This window comes from Pseudogymnoascus destructans (assembly GCF_001641265.1).
Source record: "Pseudogymnoascus destructans isolate 20631-21 unplaced genomic scaffold scaffold_42, whole genome shotgun sequence".
NCBI classification, from domain to species: Eukaryota; Fungi; Ascomycota; class Leotiomycetes; order Thelebolales; family Thelebolaceae; genus Pseudogymnoascus; species Pseudogymnoascus destructans.
In genome coordinates, this window is record NW_020167560.1 from 78,214 (window position 1) to 93,564 (window position 15,351).

General features: G+C 51.9%; 5 protein-coding genes across 5 annotated transcripts; 3 read left to right on the forward strand and 2 right to left on the reverse strand.

The window, feature by feature from the left end:
* The first annotated feature begins 6 nt into the window (after positions 1–6).
* VC83_09315 (uncharacterized protein) lies at positions 7–1,899 on the forward strand. The gene is made up of 3 exons (XM_024472756.1): positions 7–806; positions 894–1,282; positions 1,355–1,899. The coding sequence occupies exons 1-3, from the start codon at positions 92–94 to the stop codon at positions 1,742–1,744; spliced, it is 1,494 nt and encodes a 497-aa protein (XP_024319698.1). The 5' UTR covers positions 7–91; the 3' UTR covers positions 1,745–1,899.
* Positions 1,900–2,439: 540 nt separating this feature from the next.
* VC83_09317 (uncharacterized protein) lies at positions 2,440–5,361 on the forward strand. The gene is made up of 5 exons (XM_024472757.1): positions 2,440–2,839; positions 2,911–3,149; positions 3,215–3,872; positions 3,995–4,290; positions 4,374–5,361. Exons 1-5 carry the CDS (start codon positions 2,670–2,672, stop codon positions 5,036–5,038), a joined length of 2,028 nt encoding a protein of 675 aa, XP_024319696.1. The 5' UTR covers positions 2,440–2,669; the 3' UTR covers positions 5,039–5,361.
* Positions 5,362–5,593: 232 nt separating this feature from the next.
* Positions 5,594–7,798, forward strand: VC83_09318 (uncharacterized protein). The gene is made up of 5 exons (XM_024472758.1): positions 5,594–6,211; positions 6,299–6,569; positions 6,651–7,154; positions 7,235–7,409; positions 7,459–7,798. Exons 1-5 carry the CDS (start codon positions 5,762–5,764, stop codon positions 7,466–7,468), a joined length of 1,410 nt encoding a protein of 469 aa, XP_024319691.1. The 5' UTR covers positions 5,594–5,761; the 3' UTR covers positions 7,469–7,798.
* Positions 7,799–8,212: 414 nt separating this feature from the next.
* On the reverse strand, positions 8,213–9,540 carry VC83_09319 (uncharacterized protein). Its single transcript, XM_024472759.1, has 2 exons — positions 9,343–9,540; positions 8,213–9,239 (listed from the first exon to the last, which is right to left on the reverse strand). Exons 1-2 carry the CDS (start codon positions 9,412–9,414, stop codon positions 8,265–8,267), a joined length of 1,047 nt encoding a protein of 348 aa, XP_024319692.1. The 5' UTR covers positions 9,415–9,540; the 3' UTR covers positions 8,213–8,264.
* Positions 9,541–10,324: 784 nt separating this feature from the next.
* Positions 10,325–12,886, reverse strand: VC83_09320 (uncharacterized protein). The gene is made up of 4 exons (XM_024472760.1): positions 12,441–12,886; positions 11,880–12,354; positions 11,200–11,755; positions 10,325–11,123 (listed from the first exon to the last, which is right to left on the reverse strand). Exons 1-4 carry the CDS (start codon positions 12,637–12,639, stop codon positions 10,371–10,373), a joined length of 1,983 nt encoding a protein of 660 aa, XP_024319689.1. The 5' UTR covers positions 12,640–12,886; the 3' UTR covers positions 10,325–10,370.
* Between the last annotated feature and the right edge of the window lie 2,465 nt (positions 12,887–15,351).

The window sequence follows — 15,351 nt, forward strand, 5'->3', positions numbered from 1 at the left end:
GAAGACGAGATAGAAAATTCATGTATAATACAGATGGGCCGGAGTTTCAAATCTCCGACTCTTCCAATCATGTCGCGTATGCTGTGGCCCGATGGCAGCCACACGGAGCTTGCAGAAGTGCTCGCTGCCAGGACGTCTAATATTTACTCTCGGCACCCTAATTATTGACCTGCAGGACCAGAATGGAGGGGCGTCGAGTAGGCGTGCGGCCCAGACAACCAGAACCGGCGACGGAAGCCGACCATGGCCTTGCGAGAGCTGCCATGCCGGCCGTCCTTGTGCTTTTTATATAAGATGCCACTGGAGAGACTCTCATATCGAAACGCGGCTCTATTTAAATTGTTTCACAGTGATCAGAATCATAATGCATCTTAATCTATTGTATTTGTACCTGCTGGCTGCCAGTCTCGGATTGGCTGTCGCTCAACCCAATCTGACTGCATTATACGCTCCCGGCTTGTCCGCAGGATCCGAGATCTTCTATCCTACGGACTCCGACTACAGCGAAGTGACACCAAGATGGAATCTCTATGATGCGCCAACTTACTTTGGAGCCATCAAGCCGGCTACTGAGGCAGATGTTCAACATATTGTAAAGGTCTCCGCACAAAATAATATCTCCTTCCTAGCCACTGGCCGCGGCCACGGCAGCACAGGTACACTAGCGGCCCTCAATGGCATTGAGATCGATCTCAGCCACTTCCGAACAGTTGACCTAGACGCCGAGAACAACAAGCTCACCGTCGGGGGAGCTGTCAACTTCTCCCAATTGTTTGATCCTCTGTATAATGCAGGGAAGATGCTGCGTACGTCATGCAATTCACTCCTGCTATCCCGATCCTCAAGAAGAACTTTTCATGTGAAGAGAGCTGTGCTGATTCCTATTTTTATAGCATTCGGCAACTCAAGGTGCGTAGGACTTCTTGGGGCTTCGCTTGGAGGGACCATTGGTGTCATGCAGGGAATCCTCGGACTCGGAGTGGACTACCTCGATTCAGTGCGCATGGTGACTTCAAACGGAGAGATTGTGGAAGCTTCCAAGACGAAACACGCCGATTTATTCTGGGGTATGCGCGGTGCCGGTGCCAACTTCGGCATTGTAACTTCGGCGACGTTCCATCTCCACGACCTCTTGAATAGCGGCGACCTAACCAGCATTGATCTCCTCTACCCCGGAAGCGCCAACGCGACCATATACGAGGCCCTGAAGACGTATGATGACGATATCCCGAACGAGCTCACCATAAACGTTGCTTCGACATACAATCAGACCAGTGGACAGGTTTGTGTGCCGTAGACTAGCCCCAAAACATACATCGAAACATCAGTCGCTGACATGTCTCTCCACAACCAGTCCGCAGTCATCGTCAATCTAGTTTGGTTTGGCCCCGAGGCAGACGTGACGCAGCATATACAACCTTTCATTGTCGCGGGCCCAACGACTACCAATACGAAAACTGTTCGATGGACAGATTGGTACACGGTAGCTCTCTTCGGCGCATATGTTAGCCCAGGCGCAACCGACTGTACCTATGGCCAGTATTACAACGCATACACTCTGGGAATCGCGCAGACGGACCCGGTCGCCATGACGGCGCTCTTCAACAACATCACCGCATTCTCCAGCGAGAACCCCGACTTCACTGGCTTCTTCGGCGTGAACCGCTACCCCAACGCCGTGGCTCTGAGCGTCGAGGACAATGACACCGCCTACCCTTACCGAGGGGTCAAGTCGCAAATGTGAGTTGAAGCATGCATGAAATGGGGGAAGTTTGCATCCGTGTCCCTTTCAGCTTACAATATCACTCTAGAACTATACAGAGCAACTACCATCCCAACGCGACACTCAACGACGCGGCTAACCACTTCTTCAAGGATGCGCGAGCCGTGATGCAGGAAACGAGCGGCTTGGATTGCTTATCCATCTACGTCAACTTTGCTCACGGCGATGAAGGTCCGGAAGCCTGGTACTCGCATCGAAAGCTTGCCAGGCTCTCCCGTCTCAAGCGGAAGTGGGATCCGTCGAACCGTTTTGGCTTTTACCAGCCAGTTCCCCTGCACTATCATAGAGCGTGAGAACATATCACTTGTCGATACGCTTTCTTTTGGAGCGGATCGATTTCGACGGTTGTAGCGCGAGAGATGAATGCGACGAGGCTGTTAGTCCCAAGAAAGGTTTTTGCAACGGCTGATCTTGACTCTGGGCAGATTCTGAGGCTATGTACTGTATACACCAGTAGGACAGCATTTCGTGCAACTACCGCTTAGGCCTCAGAAATGAAAAGTTTTTGTGAAATCTTGGAGATGACCCGTGCGTGATGCTAAACCACGAGGGCTAAACCACGGCCCGCATCTATAGGTGGGGCGTGGCATGGATGTTGCATAGGGATGGGACATAATCGCGGGGTTAACTCCTAACACCGCCAAGTTACTGCGGGGACAAGGGGTTAACCTGGGCGGGCAGGTACTCAGTATAATCTCCGACTTCCTACTCTACTCCTGCTCCGGTCTTGCTATGGGGTTCTGCTCTAGTCCGGACGTCCGGATGTCCGTACCCCGCACCTATTCGCACCCATAGACTCGAGTGTCCGTCTCCGTCGCTGCGGCCCACAGACTTACAAGACTCGACTGTCCGTCGCCGCCGCCGCAACGGGTCCGGCCCCAAAGTCATGTCGAGCGGATATCCGCTCTCCGTCTCTACTTTCGCACACGCGTCGATACGAGGTAGAGCTGAAGGCATGGCTTCCCGTCAAGCCGCACCGTCCGGCCTGGCATGTATGCAGTGCTTCAAGGCGAAATGCAAGTGCGCGAGTCGCCCGGACGGCGACGGGTGCGAAAGGTCAGTCATGCGACGAACATTTTTGGATATTATATCACGTGATCGAGCTTGTCGATTGACAGCTTTCACAGATGCCATCACCTCAAGAAACAGTGTCAGCCATCGGATTCGTTGCGCAAGATCACTAATGCCCAAAGACGGCATAATTTTGCGGCGAGGATCGGTGATTTAGAGGGAGAGGTCGACAGCCTCGTCAGGCTGCTCTCCCTCGCCGCACAGTCGCCTTCTTTGTCTGTGACCTTGCGGAGCGTTGTCCGTGAGGATGAAACCCTGGCCGGCTACGCACACCTACTCTCACAAGATGACTCAGGTAAGACCCCTGACCCAGAAAAAATCCGCCGAGAGCGCATAACGCTCACGCACGAGCTATGCTAGATTGGCCCTCGAACGCGGCCGATACTGCCATGGGAGGAGATGACGACACCGCCACTCAGCCTTCTAGAAAAAATTCGTTCGCTATCGACTTATCGTCGCCATATGCCGGAGGTACCATCTCTGGTACTCTTGCGAGTACACCTCTTGCCCCAGATGGCCCTTCAACGCACGACTTAGAGACTTGTGTCACCATATTTCGTGACAAGATGCTGCCGTGTTTCTCTTTTACCGATATTTCCCCTAATGTGACAGTGCAGGAGCTGCAGCGCGATCGTCCCTTTCTAGTGCGTGCTATTTTGGCCGTCGCATCTCCCTCCAGAGAGCAAAAGCTAGCATATGGATGGGAGCTGAAGGAAGTTTTGGCCCAGATGACACTGGTTCAAAATCAGTCTAGTCTTGATCTGCTGCAAGGACTACTAACCTTCACGGCTTGGAGCTATGACCACATGCTCAACCCGACGGGCACGCTCTCCCGGCTCATATTGTTGGCTATATCGCTAGCATGTGACCTCCGTCTAGACAAGCCGTTACCGTCGGATGAACATATGATGAAGCCTATGGTCGATGGCTCCTCTGAACAGGAAAACAATACCACGAAGCATTGGTTTGTTGTAGAGGAACAACGGGCCGTCTTAGCATGTTATGCGCTGAGCTCCATGTGCGTCATCTCCTCTACTTTTTGCACGCAAGATTCTGAAAATATCATGGCCTCATCTGCCTGCTGAAAAAAACTGCAGAGCATCGTCAAACTTATGTCTGGAATTGCTGACGAGGTGCTAGAATATCCATATATTTCGCGCAGATTGACGTCATGAAGTGGAAGCCGCGAATGGAAGAATCTCTCCGCGCTATAGAGGCCAACAGGGAGTGCCACTCAGACGTGGCTTTTGCATTCCAAGTCCGCCTCCAGCTACTGGCGCAGAAAGCAGTCCAGGTCAGAGAACAGCGAGAGTGGGACTCGGCTCACGTAGACTCAGATACGGGCCCGGCTCTTTCGGCCAACTTTTACATTCGAACCCTTCAAGAGCAGCTTCATCAGCTCAACGAATCTCTTCCTGCAACACTGCAACGACGAGGTAAGTAGACATTAATGCGCTGCAGGCTTTACGAGCCTTGCCGTAGCTCGTTTGGCTTCAGATGGCTCACTAACTTTGGCCAGGTCCACTTATAATGCACATGCACTACATCGAACTCTGCATGACCGAAACGGCTCGCACACTATATCCCAATGCTCTTCAAGGACCAATACCGTGGCCTGGAGGCAATAGCGGCAATGGCGCCAGCATGAGCGGCGCTAACTCGCTTGGCTATGAGCGTCTCGACTTTTCATGGCGGTCTGTGGGCGCCATCAAAGCGTGGATGGAAATGTTCTTTTCGCTCTCGCCAGCTGAATGTGCAGGTCTCTCGTTCATTCACATGGCGCAGCTGGCGCGATGCTTGATGGTCTTATACCGGCTGTCGACTTTCGTCCATCCAGCTTGGGACTGCCATTTGGTGCGCAGCACCGTGGACCTTCTACTGGTGCTGGATGGCGTTGCCGACAAGCTGGAGCTTGCCAGTAGCGAATCAGGTGAGATATCGTCCGAAGACCAGTTCATGCGTCTGTCAAGGATGATGCGCAAGTTCCGCGCCAATGCCGTCTCCAAAATGGGCCAGAAGACGACCGCAGGTACCCCCTGGCTCAACGGGGACGCAGTTGGTGGCAGCGAAGGTGCGGCCGTTCAAAACCCGACCCTATCGGAATCAATGATCAACCTAGGTGATGATGCATTTTTGGAGAGCATTTTCGGGGATTTTAGGACCGATGGCCTATATAACAAATAATTAGACAGCTAACAATCGCCACGGCACGTAACGTAACGTGTACTTTTTACACCAGCAAATGAATGAACAGGACGCCCAGGACCGTGTAGAGCAGTTCATGTACGCATTATTTACATGACTTGCTTTGGCCGAGTTTTTTAATCTGCCCTTAACCAATTCCAGGGTTGTGGTGGATGCTCTACCTTCTGAAGTTTTGTCTTGAAAGGTGTGCATGTAAGGGGAGCTGAAAACTTTGGCGATTCCCTACCAACGTACTTTTGAGTATGAGTTAAGTTAGCGATTAGGTTAAAATTAAATAGTTTGAAATTCGTCTCCAAATTAAGGTCAAGTTTTGACTTAACCTGCTTTGACTTGAATTTGTTAAACACACGCTAGACTATTTTAGGAACCGGGCCGCGCAGGTTTCTCAGTTCTCGGATTTTTGTGCAATCTTTATAATGTAACTTAGGCCAATTTAAGAAAATTATAAATCAGCACCGCCACCACTGTAATCTAATGTCGAAGATGAGTTTTGGACATGTCCGCCTCCGTCCGTTTTTTTCACCAGGTTGTCTCACCTGTCGGATCGGACGTCCGTTCGCCCTAGAAATTTCCAACACAGGAATGGCTGACGGATAACCCAATACCTACGTGACAGTCCACTTTCAAATCCGCACTTACTATTCTAAATTGTCCTACAATTATTACTGACCATAGGAATCTGAGAATCATAACCGATCCAATATGACTAGCGGCTCGCCTTCGGAGTCAGCAAGTTCGAATACTGCCGTAGGACAGGATGTCCCCTGTCAAGCAAAGACGAAGGACCAGATGACAAGCTCGACTCTCGAATTGCCAAGCATTGAATTAGCATCGCAGACAGAGGTCGGCGTCCAAGAAGAAGAACAAGGAAAGGAAAAAGAAGAAGAAAAAGAAAAGGAGCCCTCAACCGACAAGCCCGAAGATGAGCAGCTAAATATATCCGGGCTTCAGCGCGCCCTGATTATCGCGCCTGTCACCCTCATCTACTTCCTCGTCATGCTCGACAGTTCCATTATCTCTACGGCAATCCCGCAGATCACTGACGACTTCGACTCCGTGCTTGACATAGGATGGTACGGCAGCGCGTACCAGCTCGCTAGCTCGGCGTTTGTGCCGCTGGCGGGCAAGATCTATACTTTTTTCCCTACGAAGGTAAGTCGACATTATCATCGCTAGGGGCATCGTTTCCCAAGCGGGCCAATTATCGCATGCTGACGTATTCTTTCCATTGTCTGATAGTGGTCCTTCCTCGTCTTCTTCGCCATCTTCGAGATGGGATCGGCGCTGTGCGGCGCCGCGCAGTCGTCACCCATGCTCATTGTTGGGCGTGCCATTGCCGGCTTGGGAGGATCGGGGCTGATGAACGGCATCCTGACCATCCTGTCATCCATCCTTCCACCGGAGAGGCTACCGCGGGTCATGGGCCTCAACGTGTCACTTGGTCAGGTGGGCATGGCGTGTGGCCCGCTCATCGGCGGCGCCTTGACGCAGTACGCCACTTGGCGTTGGTGTATGTGTTTCCCAGCTTTTTCTACCAGCTGTGAGCCTCACCGAGAGACTTGTTTGATTCTGACGAGACACGATCATGCAGGTTTCTACATCAATTTGCCCATTGGCGCCGCGGTCGGGGGACTCCTGATACTGCTCAGAATCCCGGAGGTGAGGGCCAAGCCGCCCGTGCGCGAAGTGCTCGGTAAGGCAGTGTCGAAGATGGACCTGACCGGGCTAGTTCTGCTGTGGCCCGCGGCCATCATGTTCTTCCTCGCACTGCAGTGGGGTGGGAACCGGTTCGCGTGGGGCAGCGCCACGGTGATCGGGCTGTTTGTTGGCGCTGCCGCAATGTTTGCCATCTTTCTAGCTTGGGAGTACAGCCGTGGTGACGACGCGCTGCTGCCGTTCTCGATGCTGCGAGTGCGAGTTATCTACTCGGCCTCGGCAACCATGTTCTTCTTCATGGGAGCCATGTTCCTCCAACACTACTACTTGCCCATCTATTTCCAGGCTGTCAAGGGTGACGATCCATTTATGAGCGGTGTGCACATTCTGCCGACCATCATCAGCCAGGTCATTCTTGCCATGTCGGCGGGGGCGCTTAGTAAGTATAACCTGTTCCTATCCTTTAACATTGAGTCTCCAGTCATGAAAATCGTGCCAACTGACACTCTCCCTCAAAAGTCCAAAAGCTAGGCTACTATCTTCCCTGGGCACTTTCAGGGACGGCCCTTGACACTATCGCCTACGGTCTCTATTCCACACTAAGCCCCACAACTCCGGTTGGAAACTGGATAGGTTACCAAATTCTCGGTGGCGTGGGAAACGGCGCCGCTGCGTCCAGCGTACGTGTCCAGTCGTCTGGCTCCCCATAAATAAACAGGGCGCTCTTTTCTAACGTCCCGCAGTCCTACATAGCCATCCAAAACACCGTACCGCGAGCCTCCATCCCCACGGCCATGGCAATCCTTATCTTATGCCAGAACCTCGGCGCGGCCGTTTTCCTGACGATGGGACAGGCCATCTTTAGCAACAGCCTCACCGCGGCCATCACTAGGGATGCGCCGGGGGTTAGCACCAAGGCGGTGCTCGCGGGCGGGGCACGAGAGATTCAAAAGCTGGTATCTGCGGAGCAGCTGCCTGCGGTTCTGCGGGCGTACGGCAAAGCTATAGATGCGGTGATGTATCTGGGGATTGGACTCGGGGGTTTGGCATTTGTGTGTGCGTGGGGGTTGGGGTGGAAAGACATTAGAAAGAAAGCGTAGGGATGTAGGATTGGAAGATATCTAGGCATGAAAATGGTGGTTCTGAACGAAAATGGTGACCCTGAATGTGAAATATGATGCTATAATAATGACACGATTGGTTTTGGTGTTTCGGAAAGGGGCTTCTCGACTTAACCGACAACTCTGTGATATCTGGGTGACACCGTCTGGCGTTCTGCATGTGGCATGCTGCATGTGGCTTGAATTTCCTTAGTATCAAGTTCCATACAATGTGTGTCAAATGTGAAGCTTAGACGTTATATTCGTGGCTTCACTACAAATCTGTCACGGATCGAGACTAGGAGTTTTATTCTATTCATTCTCGTGACTTCAAGGATAGACCATTGCAACATTTCGACTGTGATACTGAGATTAGGCGTATAGCCCTCCCCATTTATTGCTCATTCAAGAAGATCTCTTTGGTGGGAAACTATCTTGGCTCCCCCGTCTTAAGTCGCGGTCATCTTAGCAAACAACTTGGCCGCATATTGCTCCTCCACCATTTTTTTGGCGACAGCGGTACGCTCATCGAGGTCTTCCTTAGGAAGCCCAAGCTTCTCATTGTCCAGACCGCGCGTGCTCTCGTAATCTCCCCCGCCGTTAGGGAAAAACGTCCTGACGAACGAGGCCGACGCGGCGCCCATGCGCGCAGACATGGGATCCTGTGCGCTCTTCATCAGCTCCATGGCCTTCTGATAGCGCTCCTTGCTAGGCTCCTCTTCAACGATCCAGTCCGAGTCGTTATCGCCGGAGACGCGCTTCCAGCTCTCGAACATGTCGACCTGGCTAATCAAAAAGCTCGAGATGACGAGCGGCTTGTAGCGCCAGGTGTCGACCGTTAGGCTTGTGTCGTTTTCGTCCTCGGGCAGCTCCTTCAAGCTCAGCAGCGCGACTACGGCGCGCGCGCACTGCTCCCACGTAGTGACGTTGATCTTAGTCTTGCCGTCGTCGAACAAGGTAAGCTTCTTGTTAGTGAAATCAAAACCGAACCAGATAGGGCCCATGGCCAGGCTAAACTCATACCACATGCTACAGACCATGGAGGTCCAGGAGCAGCCGGAAGACTCAATTTCCGCGAGAATGCTCGTGAAGTCGACGCTCAGCGGGTTCTCGCTGATCAGAGCCTCATTGGAGTCGTCCAGGCCGTATATGTTGGGCATGATGCGGGGAACCCCGGCTTTAGCGGCCGCCTGAACAATCCTGGAATGGGTGTCCGGAGCGGCCGTGGCGCCGAGGGTGATGATAAGAAACTGCTGGCCTTTTAGGGCGTCGACGATGCTGGACTCATCATCGTAGTCAACGATAACCGCTTTGACGCCGGCCGCGAGCTCGTTCGTGCTGCCATGGCGCGTCAGGGCGGTTACGGTGTGCTTGCCGGTCTCGAGGAGAGTTTTCGCAAAGTGCGCGCCCATTTGGCCGCCTGCCTTAGTCTCAAGTTAGTACCGCATGTGCATATGGTGGAAGTAAGTGATTTGAGGATATGGAGAGATTTTGCAAATCATGGCAGCTAAACTGGGCTGAACTTACTCCAACGATAGCGACCCGCTCAATGCGGTTAGTAAAGCCTTGAGGCATGTCGTTGGCGTACTGCGGAGCCATGGTTTAAGCAAAGGTATAGTATGAGATTTTGAGCCCCACGGGGATATTTTAGGACGTCGAGTAGGGTCTTGCAAGAAGGCTGCGACAAGGCTAGACTGCCTGGTAAGGGAAATTACAGTAATGACAGTAATGACAGGAAATATGAAGCGAGGCTCACGTCCACGTAAAGTGCTAAGGAAGCCCATCGGACGCGGACCACCGTAAACCGGACGCGGATACCGCACACCGGACACGGACACCGGACCGCTGACTCAGCGATACCGCTATCTCTGCCTGCACAATCCTTTTAAAGCAACACTTCATCCCCTGTTCTCCGTCCTGTGGCGTCCCCCTAGTGTCCTGTAGCAATTAGCACAATCTCAGCGGCGTTCTAGAGCCCTGATGCCTTGGGAACAGACTACGGCACAATTGGTTGAAGTACTTATTTTTACCCCTCAGCTCGCTTACGTTTGCCTTTGACGTCACATTCGCTAGTGAAACGAGCTGACGCTGATTTTAGCCGGATATGTAATGCAGTAAAAGGAGTAAGCGCACAGATACGAAATTCCTCGCATAGTGAAAACTATCGCTAACTGAGCGACAGCCCCAGTAAGCCCATCGCTTATCTCCCGTCTCGGCCCGTCCCGTCTTGGCCCGTCCCATTTCGGCCCGTCCCACTCTACGCGAGAATGCGAACTAGTGGCCCCTGCAGCTTACTAGTCTACTGCGTGCAGGTGGGGGTGGTTCAAAATTCACGCCGCTGAACCCGCTATTTAACCCTGGCAGTTTAATTCACGCTGACATCGCGTATCCGGCCCAAAAAAAAATCGCCAGAAGAGGATTTGTGTGCGAGAGGAATGCATTTTGTCGGATGAGGGACTAAAATTATGGAATCATATATGACAGTGTCAAGACTACCAGCCTGTGTGGTCTCTCTTTCTTTTCCTCGTTGGTAGTCGTCTATCATGTACTGGAATCTACCTGCTACTGTCACTAACCTTTCTGTTACCCTGTTGCGTGCTTATGTGCTGCTCACCAACAAGTTGAACATCCTGCTCTAACTTGGTCAATAGGCAGCGTGACAGGTTCTTTGTTTGCTGTAAATTCCTCAAAGATCCAAGTAGTGTATTCAAGTCATCGTCTCGGTTGCTATGACCTGTTGTAGTAGGATTTAGTGATCCTGGAAGCCCCATGAGAAACACAGCAGCCTGATGTATCAAGGTTGGTAGAAACGGGTGTGTCTTAAAGTGGCTGATAGAGCGCGGTATCATCTTGACGAAATGGGCCAGCTCGCTCGCCGCCTGCAACGCTTGCTCCTCGTACGCAGGATCCGCGCTTTCGTGGTTGACGGTCGTCCAAGCCATCGAATGTGCCATCGCTTGGTATACGTAAATGGCGGCGCAGGCAGCCAGCGCATACGCGAAGGTCAGCATGGGATCGTCGACGGCGTCGGTACAGTCGGGCAGGCTCTGCACAAGCAGCTGCTTCCGCTTTTCGAGGGCCAGGGCAAACCATGATTTCCGTGAGTCGGCCCCTGCGGAGACGAGCTCAGCCCGGGCAAAGCGTTGGTATGACATGCAGCGGCTGAACAAGCTGTTTAGGACGACACATTTGGCGAATGGGGGAAGCACGGTGCAGCCGTTACGTGCTAGTGCCTCGGGCAGAAAACCCATCCGGATCGGTTCGCTGTTGTGGAAGTTTTCCTCTGGTGCTGGAAGGCGTGTGCGGATCTACAGCTCCAGTCAGTCCAGCCCAGTCGTCCCGTTGGTGTTTGGACGCCTCTGTCAGATAGGGATTGCCACTCACCGAATCTTCTTGCAGGGACAATGGGCATCCGCTACGCATGAGGCAGAATCGATCGAAACAGTACGCAAGCCAGAACGTCCGCCTCTTTTCCTCAACCTGTGCAAATGTTTCATCGCCGGACAAAAGGGATGGTGAAACCAGAGGTGACTCTGCGCCTAACGACATGAACGGGACGCTGCATGCATCGACGTCGTGAAACCGCGCCAGCTGGACCATGCGGATTCCGCGCCCGGCAGTGAGCATGGCCTGGTGCTCATGCTTGCAAAGCAGCTCCCAGTGGGCCACCAGCAGCCATGCTTGGATCTGTTCTATGGGAGTCTCGCCGCAGTCGCCGGCGCCGTCGGCATCCATCTGTTCAAGAACCCGGCGCGACTCGGCGCACAGCATGCTCGAGAGCGGCCGGTACTGTGCCGAGACAGCGGCAGCGACTGCTCGCATGGCGTACTGCAGTGCTATCCGGGCGGGAGATGGGCAGTTCTGGCTTACCGAGGCGAAGTAGTTTCGCCTGTGTATATTTGGCGCAACTTGGTAGACCCTGTCGAAGTATAGCTCATCACTAGTGATTGCCGAAAACTACGCGTTAGATTGAAATAATATACAATGGGAAAAGTGGGAGTTGCAGAGAATCCGCTTCGGGAATGAAGGTGGGGCTGTGATGTGATGGCATGGAGAACACATACAGATCTACCTTCATCAGGTCTGATAGAGCGCAGCCACCGAGATGCTGCATGTTTGTTGGTGTGAAGACTTGCTGCGTACCGGATACTGTCTTTGGAGGTGATAGATCTGCGTCACCATCAAGCCAATCGCTGATGAAAGTTTGGTCAAACATGGCATTACTTGGGCTTCCGTGCAACCCCCAAACGGAGTTCATATCAACATTTACGAAACCAGGGATTTGAAAGAGTGTCCTTTCCGGAAGAGTGCTTGATAGTCCTGTGTTTTCAACATTTGTACTTTCGAGACTCGTGCAATCGAGACCAGTGCTTTCAAAGGCTGCACTACCAAGAGTGTCGTTCTCCAAATGAGTTGAGAGTGTCGCTGGCTCTGTTTCTGCAAGTGAGGCATCGGGATTTATTCGAGTATCCGATAGAATAGCGTCATGGTCAGGCTGCGCTTTTCTCATCTGCTCGCCGAGGCGTTGCTCGAGATTAGCTGCAGGAAGTCAGCTTCCATCGATCGTATGGACGCCTGAAATAGAGAAAATAGAGCGATTAGGAGATTTGAAGAAGCCGACTTACTAACGAGATTCTTAAGCGCTAACATCTGCCCTTTTCTTGGCCCTCGCCGTGGCCACTTGTCGACATAACGGCACGTATTGCCGGAATCTTGGCAGGAGCCACATACAGGACGGACGCGATCACACCTGGCCTTCCGTCGCCGACAATCTTCGCATGCAAGGCCCGGTTGCTGGCGGTGACTTTGAATCGCCGTAGACATTTCGTACGGGGGCGAGGTTGAAATCGAAGTCTTTATCCTCTGGTTCGAATAAAGAAGTTTGTGTTTTGGTGTTGGAGGACTACTTGTGTCTTATCGGCCCCTCGGCGATGCTCGATGACAATTGCGGTAGAATCTAAGATCGTAGTGTTGGTGCAGTATACCGCAGTACTTTAGTTGCCAATGGAATACAAGGTAATGTTAAATGTTATCCACAGCAACGTCGATAACTAGGCCAGCGATATGAGGGAATATATCCTCGAGGCGAATGATACATCTGCTCCATTGCCAAAGACTAATCAGCATTTTAGGAATTATTCATCGTGTACGGAGTATTGGCCCCTGTATTGGCCCCTGTATTAACCCCTGTATTGGCCCGTCCTTACTGGCCTAGCACCTAAATTGATAACCGCTATACAGCCGTTGTATGGCGGTCTTTTTGAACGACCGCTATACGACCTGTGTTTGAGGCCGACGACCGTGTAAGAACTGGGTTGGGCTAGACCGTCGGAAGAGCTGCCCGTAATCTATAGCTTATAGTGAAGACCGGCGTTTGAACCCCAACCGTAGTACCTACAATTGATGGGGTAAATCTGCTCGGTATTGCTATACAGCTCTAAACGTCAACATTACAATTAAATAACGTATTTCACAAGCAAGTGAGCTATGAAAACACCAAAAATTGACCATTGCTACTACTACTACACTACCACCCCACATAATGACCCTTATTCATTCCTAGCGCCTCTCTTGGACCATATGTAACACTACTTCCTATCTAATAGGATGTATAGAGGTTTCTTGCATAAGGTTTAACTTAACAGAGGAGTGTTACAGCTACGGTAATGTGACGTTAGTTACAGGGCTAGCGGGGCTAGGCTCTAGTAACGTGAACTAAGAAGTTACAAGGCTAGCAGGGCTAGGCTGTAGCATGACTAGGCTAGTGGATAGTTGTAGAAACTAGTGGATATTAGATAGTTGAGCTATCCATTAACTATCTAGATTATCTAGCTATCCATCAACTATCAGGACTATCTATGAGGCATGACACTACTATATAAGTAGATAGTATTCCCTTAGATAGGAGCTTCGTGCTCAACTTAATATAGTATTCTTTATGATACTATAACGTGTTACTTAGAAAGCCTTTGTGTTTAATCCCCTGCCTCCTCTATCAAGTCAACCTTACATAAGAAACCTCTGTGTCTTCTATCATTTTAGAAGTTAGTGTTATAAGGAGGCAGGGGATTAGACACGAAGGCTTCTAAGTAACATGCTATAGTATTATAAAGAATACTATATTAAGTTGAGTAAGAAGCTGTAAGGAAGGCCATCACGTGCCACCACGTGAGGTCCCTTTCATAAGCGGCCCATAGGGCTCGGTAAAATAGGGCACAAGGTGCATAGATAAAAGGGGTTGGAGGCCTCAGAAGAAGGCCTCCAGTCAATAGTCGATGTATCTACGTAGACCTATTGTGCTTACAGAATACGATACCTTCCTGCCTCCTGACCTGGTTCCCTGGACTCCCGTGAGACCTTAGGCTTACGCTTTACAATTCTATTGACTGCACCCATATCCAGCCTACTGGGTCAGGATGGCGAGTATGGAAAGAAGGATTACGCGTGCGACTTCTGGAGGAGCAACGCCAGCAACTGACGCCACTGAGCCAGCTCCAAGAACTACATCCGTAGAAGCTAGCCATTGGACGGCAGGCCAGGACGAGAGCATGGCCTCGAAGCTGGCAGACCTTCGGAAGCGGATGGACGAAGAGAGGGCCTACATCAACACGATGGAGGAAGCCCTAGAGCTTTTCCGAAGAACGCACGGCGACGACTACAACGCCTACCCTGAGGCGGTACGGGACTTCGCGAAGAAGCAAGCCCGGATTCAGGAAGAGAACCGTCGGAAAAGGCGACACCAAGATATTGAGGACGAGTGGGAAGGACCCCAACAAGAGGAGGAGGCAGAGACTGCCTCTACCGTATCAATGGAGGTCACACCAGCCCAGAGGCCAATAGGAAGGGTCAAGGAACCTAAGGTATATAAGGGCGAATCCATCCGAGAGCTCAACGAGTTCATGGCCTCGATCCGCGCTATCTTCCGATACCAACCAAGGGTTTTTCCAACTGAGCAATCTAAGGTGGCCTTCGCTGCCCAATACTTGGAAGGACACCCTATGAAGGAATGGGATAACCGGTGCGCAACCCAAGGAGAAGGATACATAGATCCCTTGGATATCGCTGGGTTCGAAGAGTTTCTTCGGGACCTCCATGTCGACCCAGCCAACCGACAACGCATCGCGGCCTTGAAGTATAACGTCGCCCTACAACGGAAAGGGCAGAGCATCCGCAAGTTCGTGGCCTACCTTGAGGACCTCAAACGCGAGATGGAACCGTATACTGAATCGCAGAAGACTGTCCACCTTCTGACGAAGATTCACCCAGAGATGAGGCAGCGGCTCCTTGAAGGAGGGTACGCAGAGCGTTCCTCTACCCACAGGGACGCTATCGTTAATATCCTGGCGATGTTAGAAATGACAAACCAGTGGGTAACAGAGAGAACTCCTACTGTTGACAAGTCCAACTCAAGGGAAGGAAGGAATACCTCCCAGGGCAGCTTTCCATTCCTAAAGGGCAACTCTGGCAGCCACAGGGCTCCCCAGCCCTCGGCCCAAGGAGAAAGAACACCCTTCTGGAATAGACACCGCCCACAAG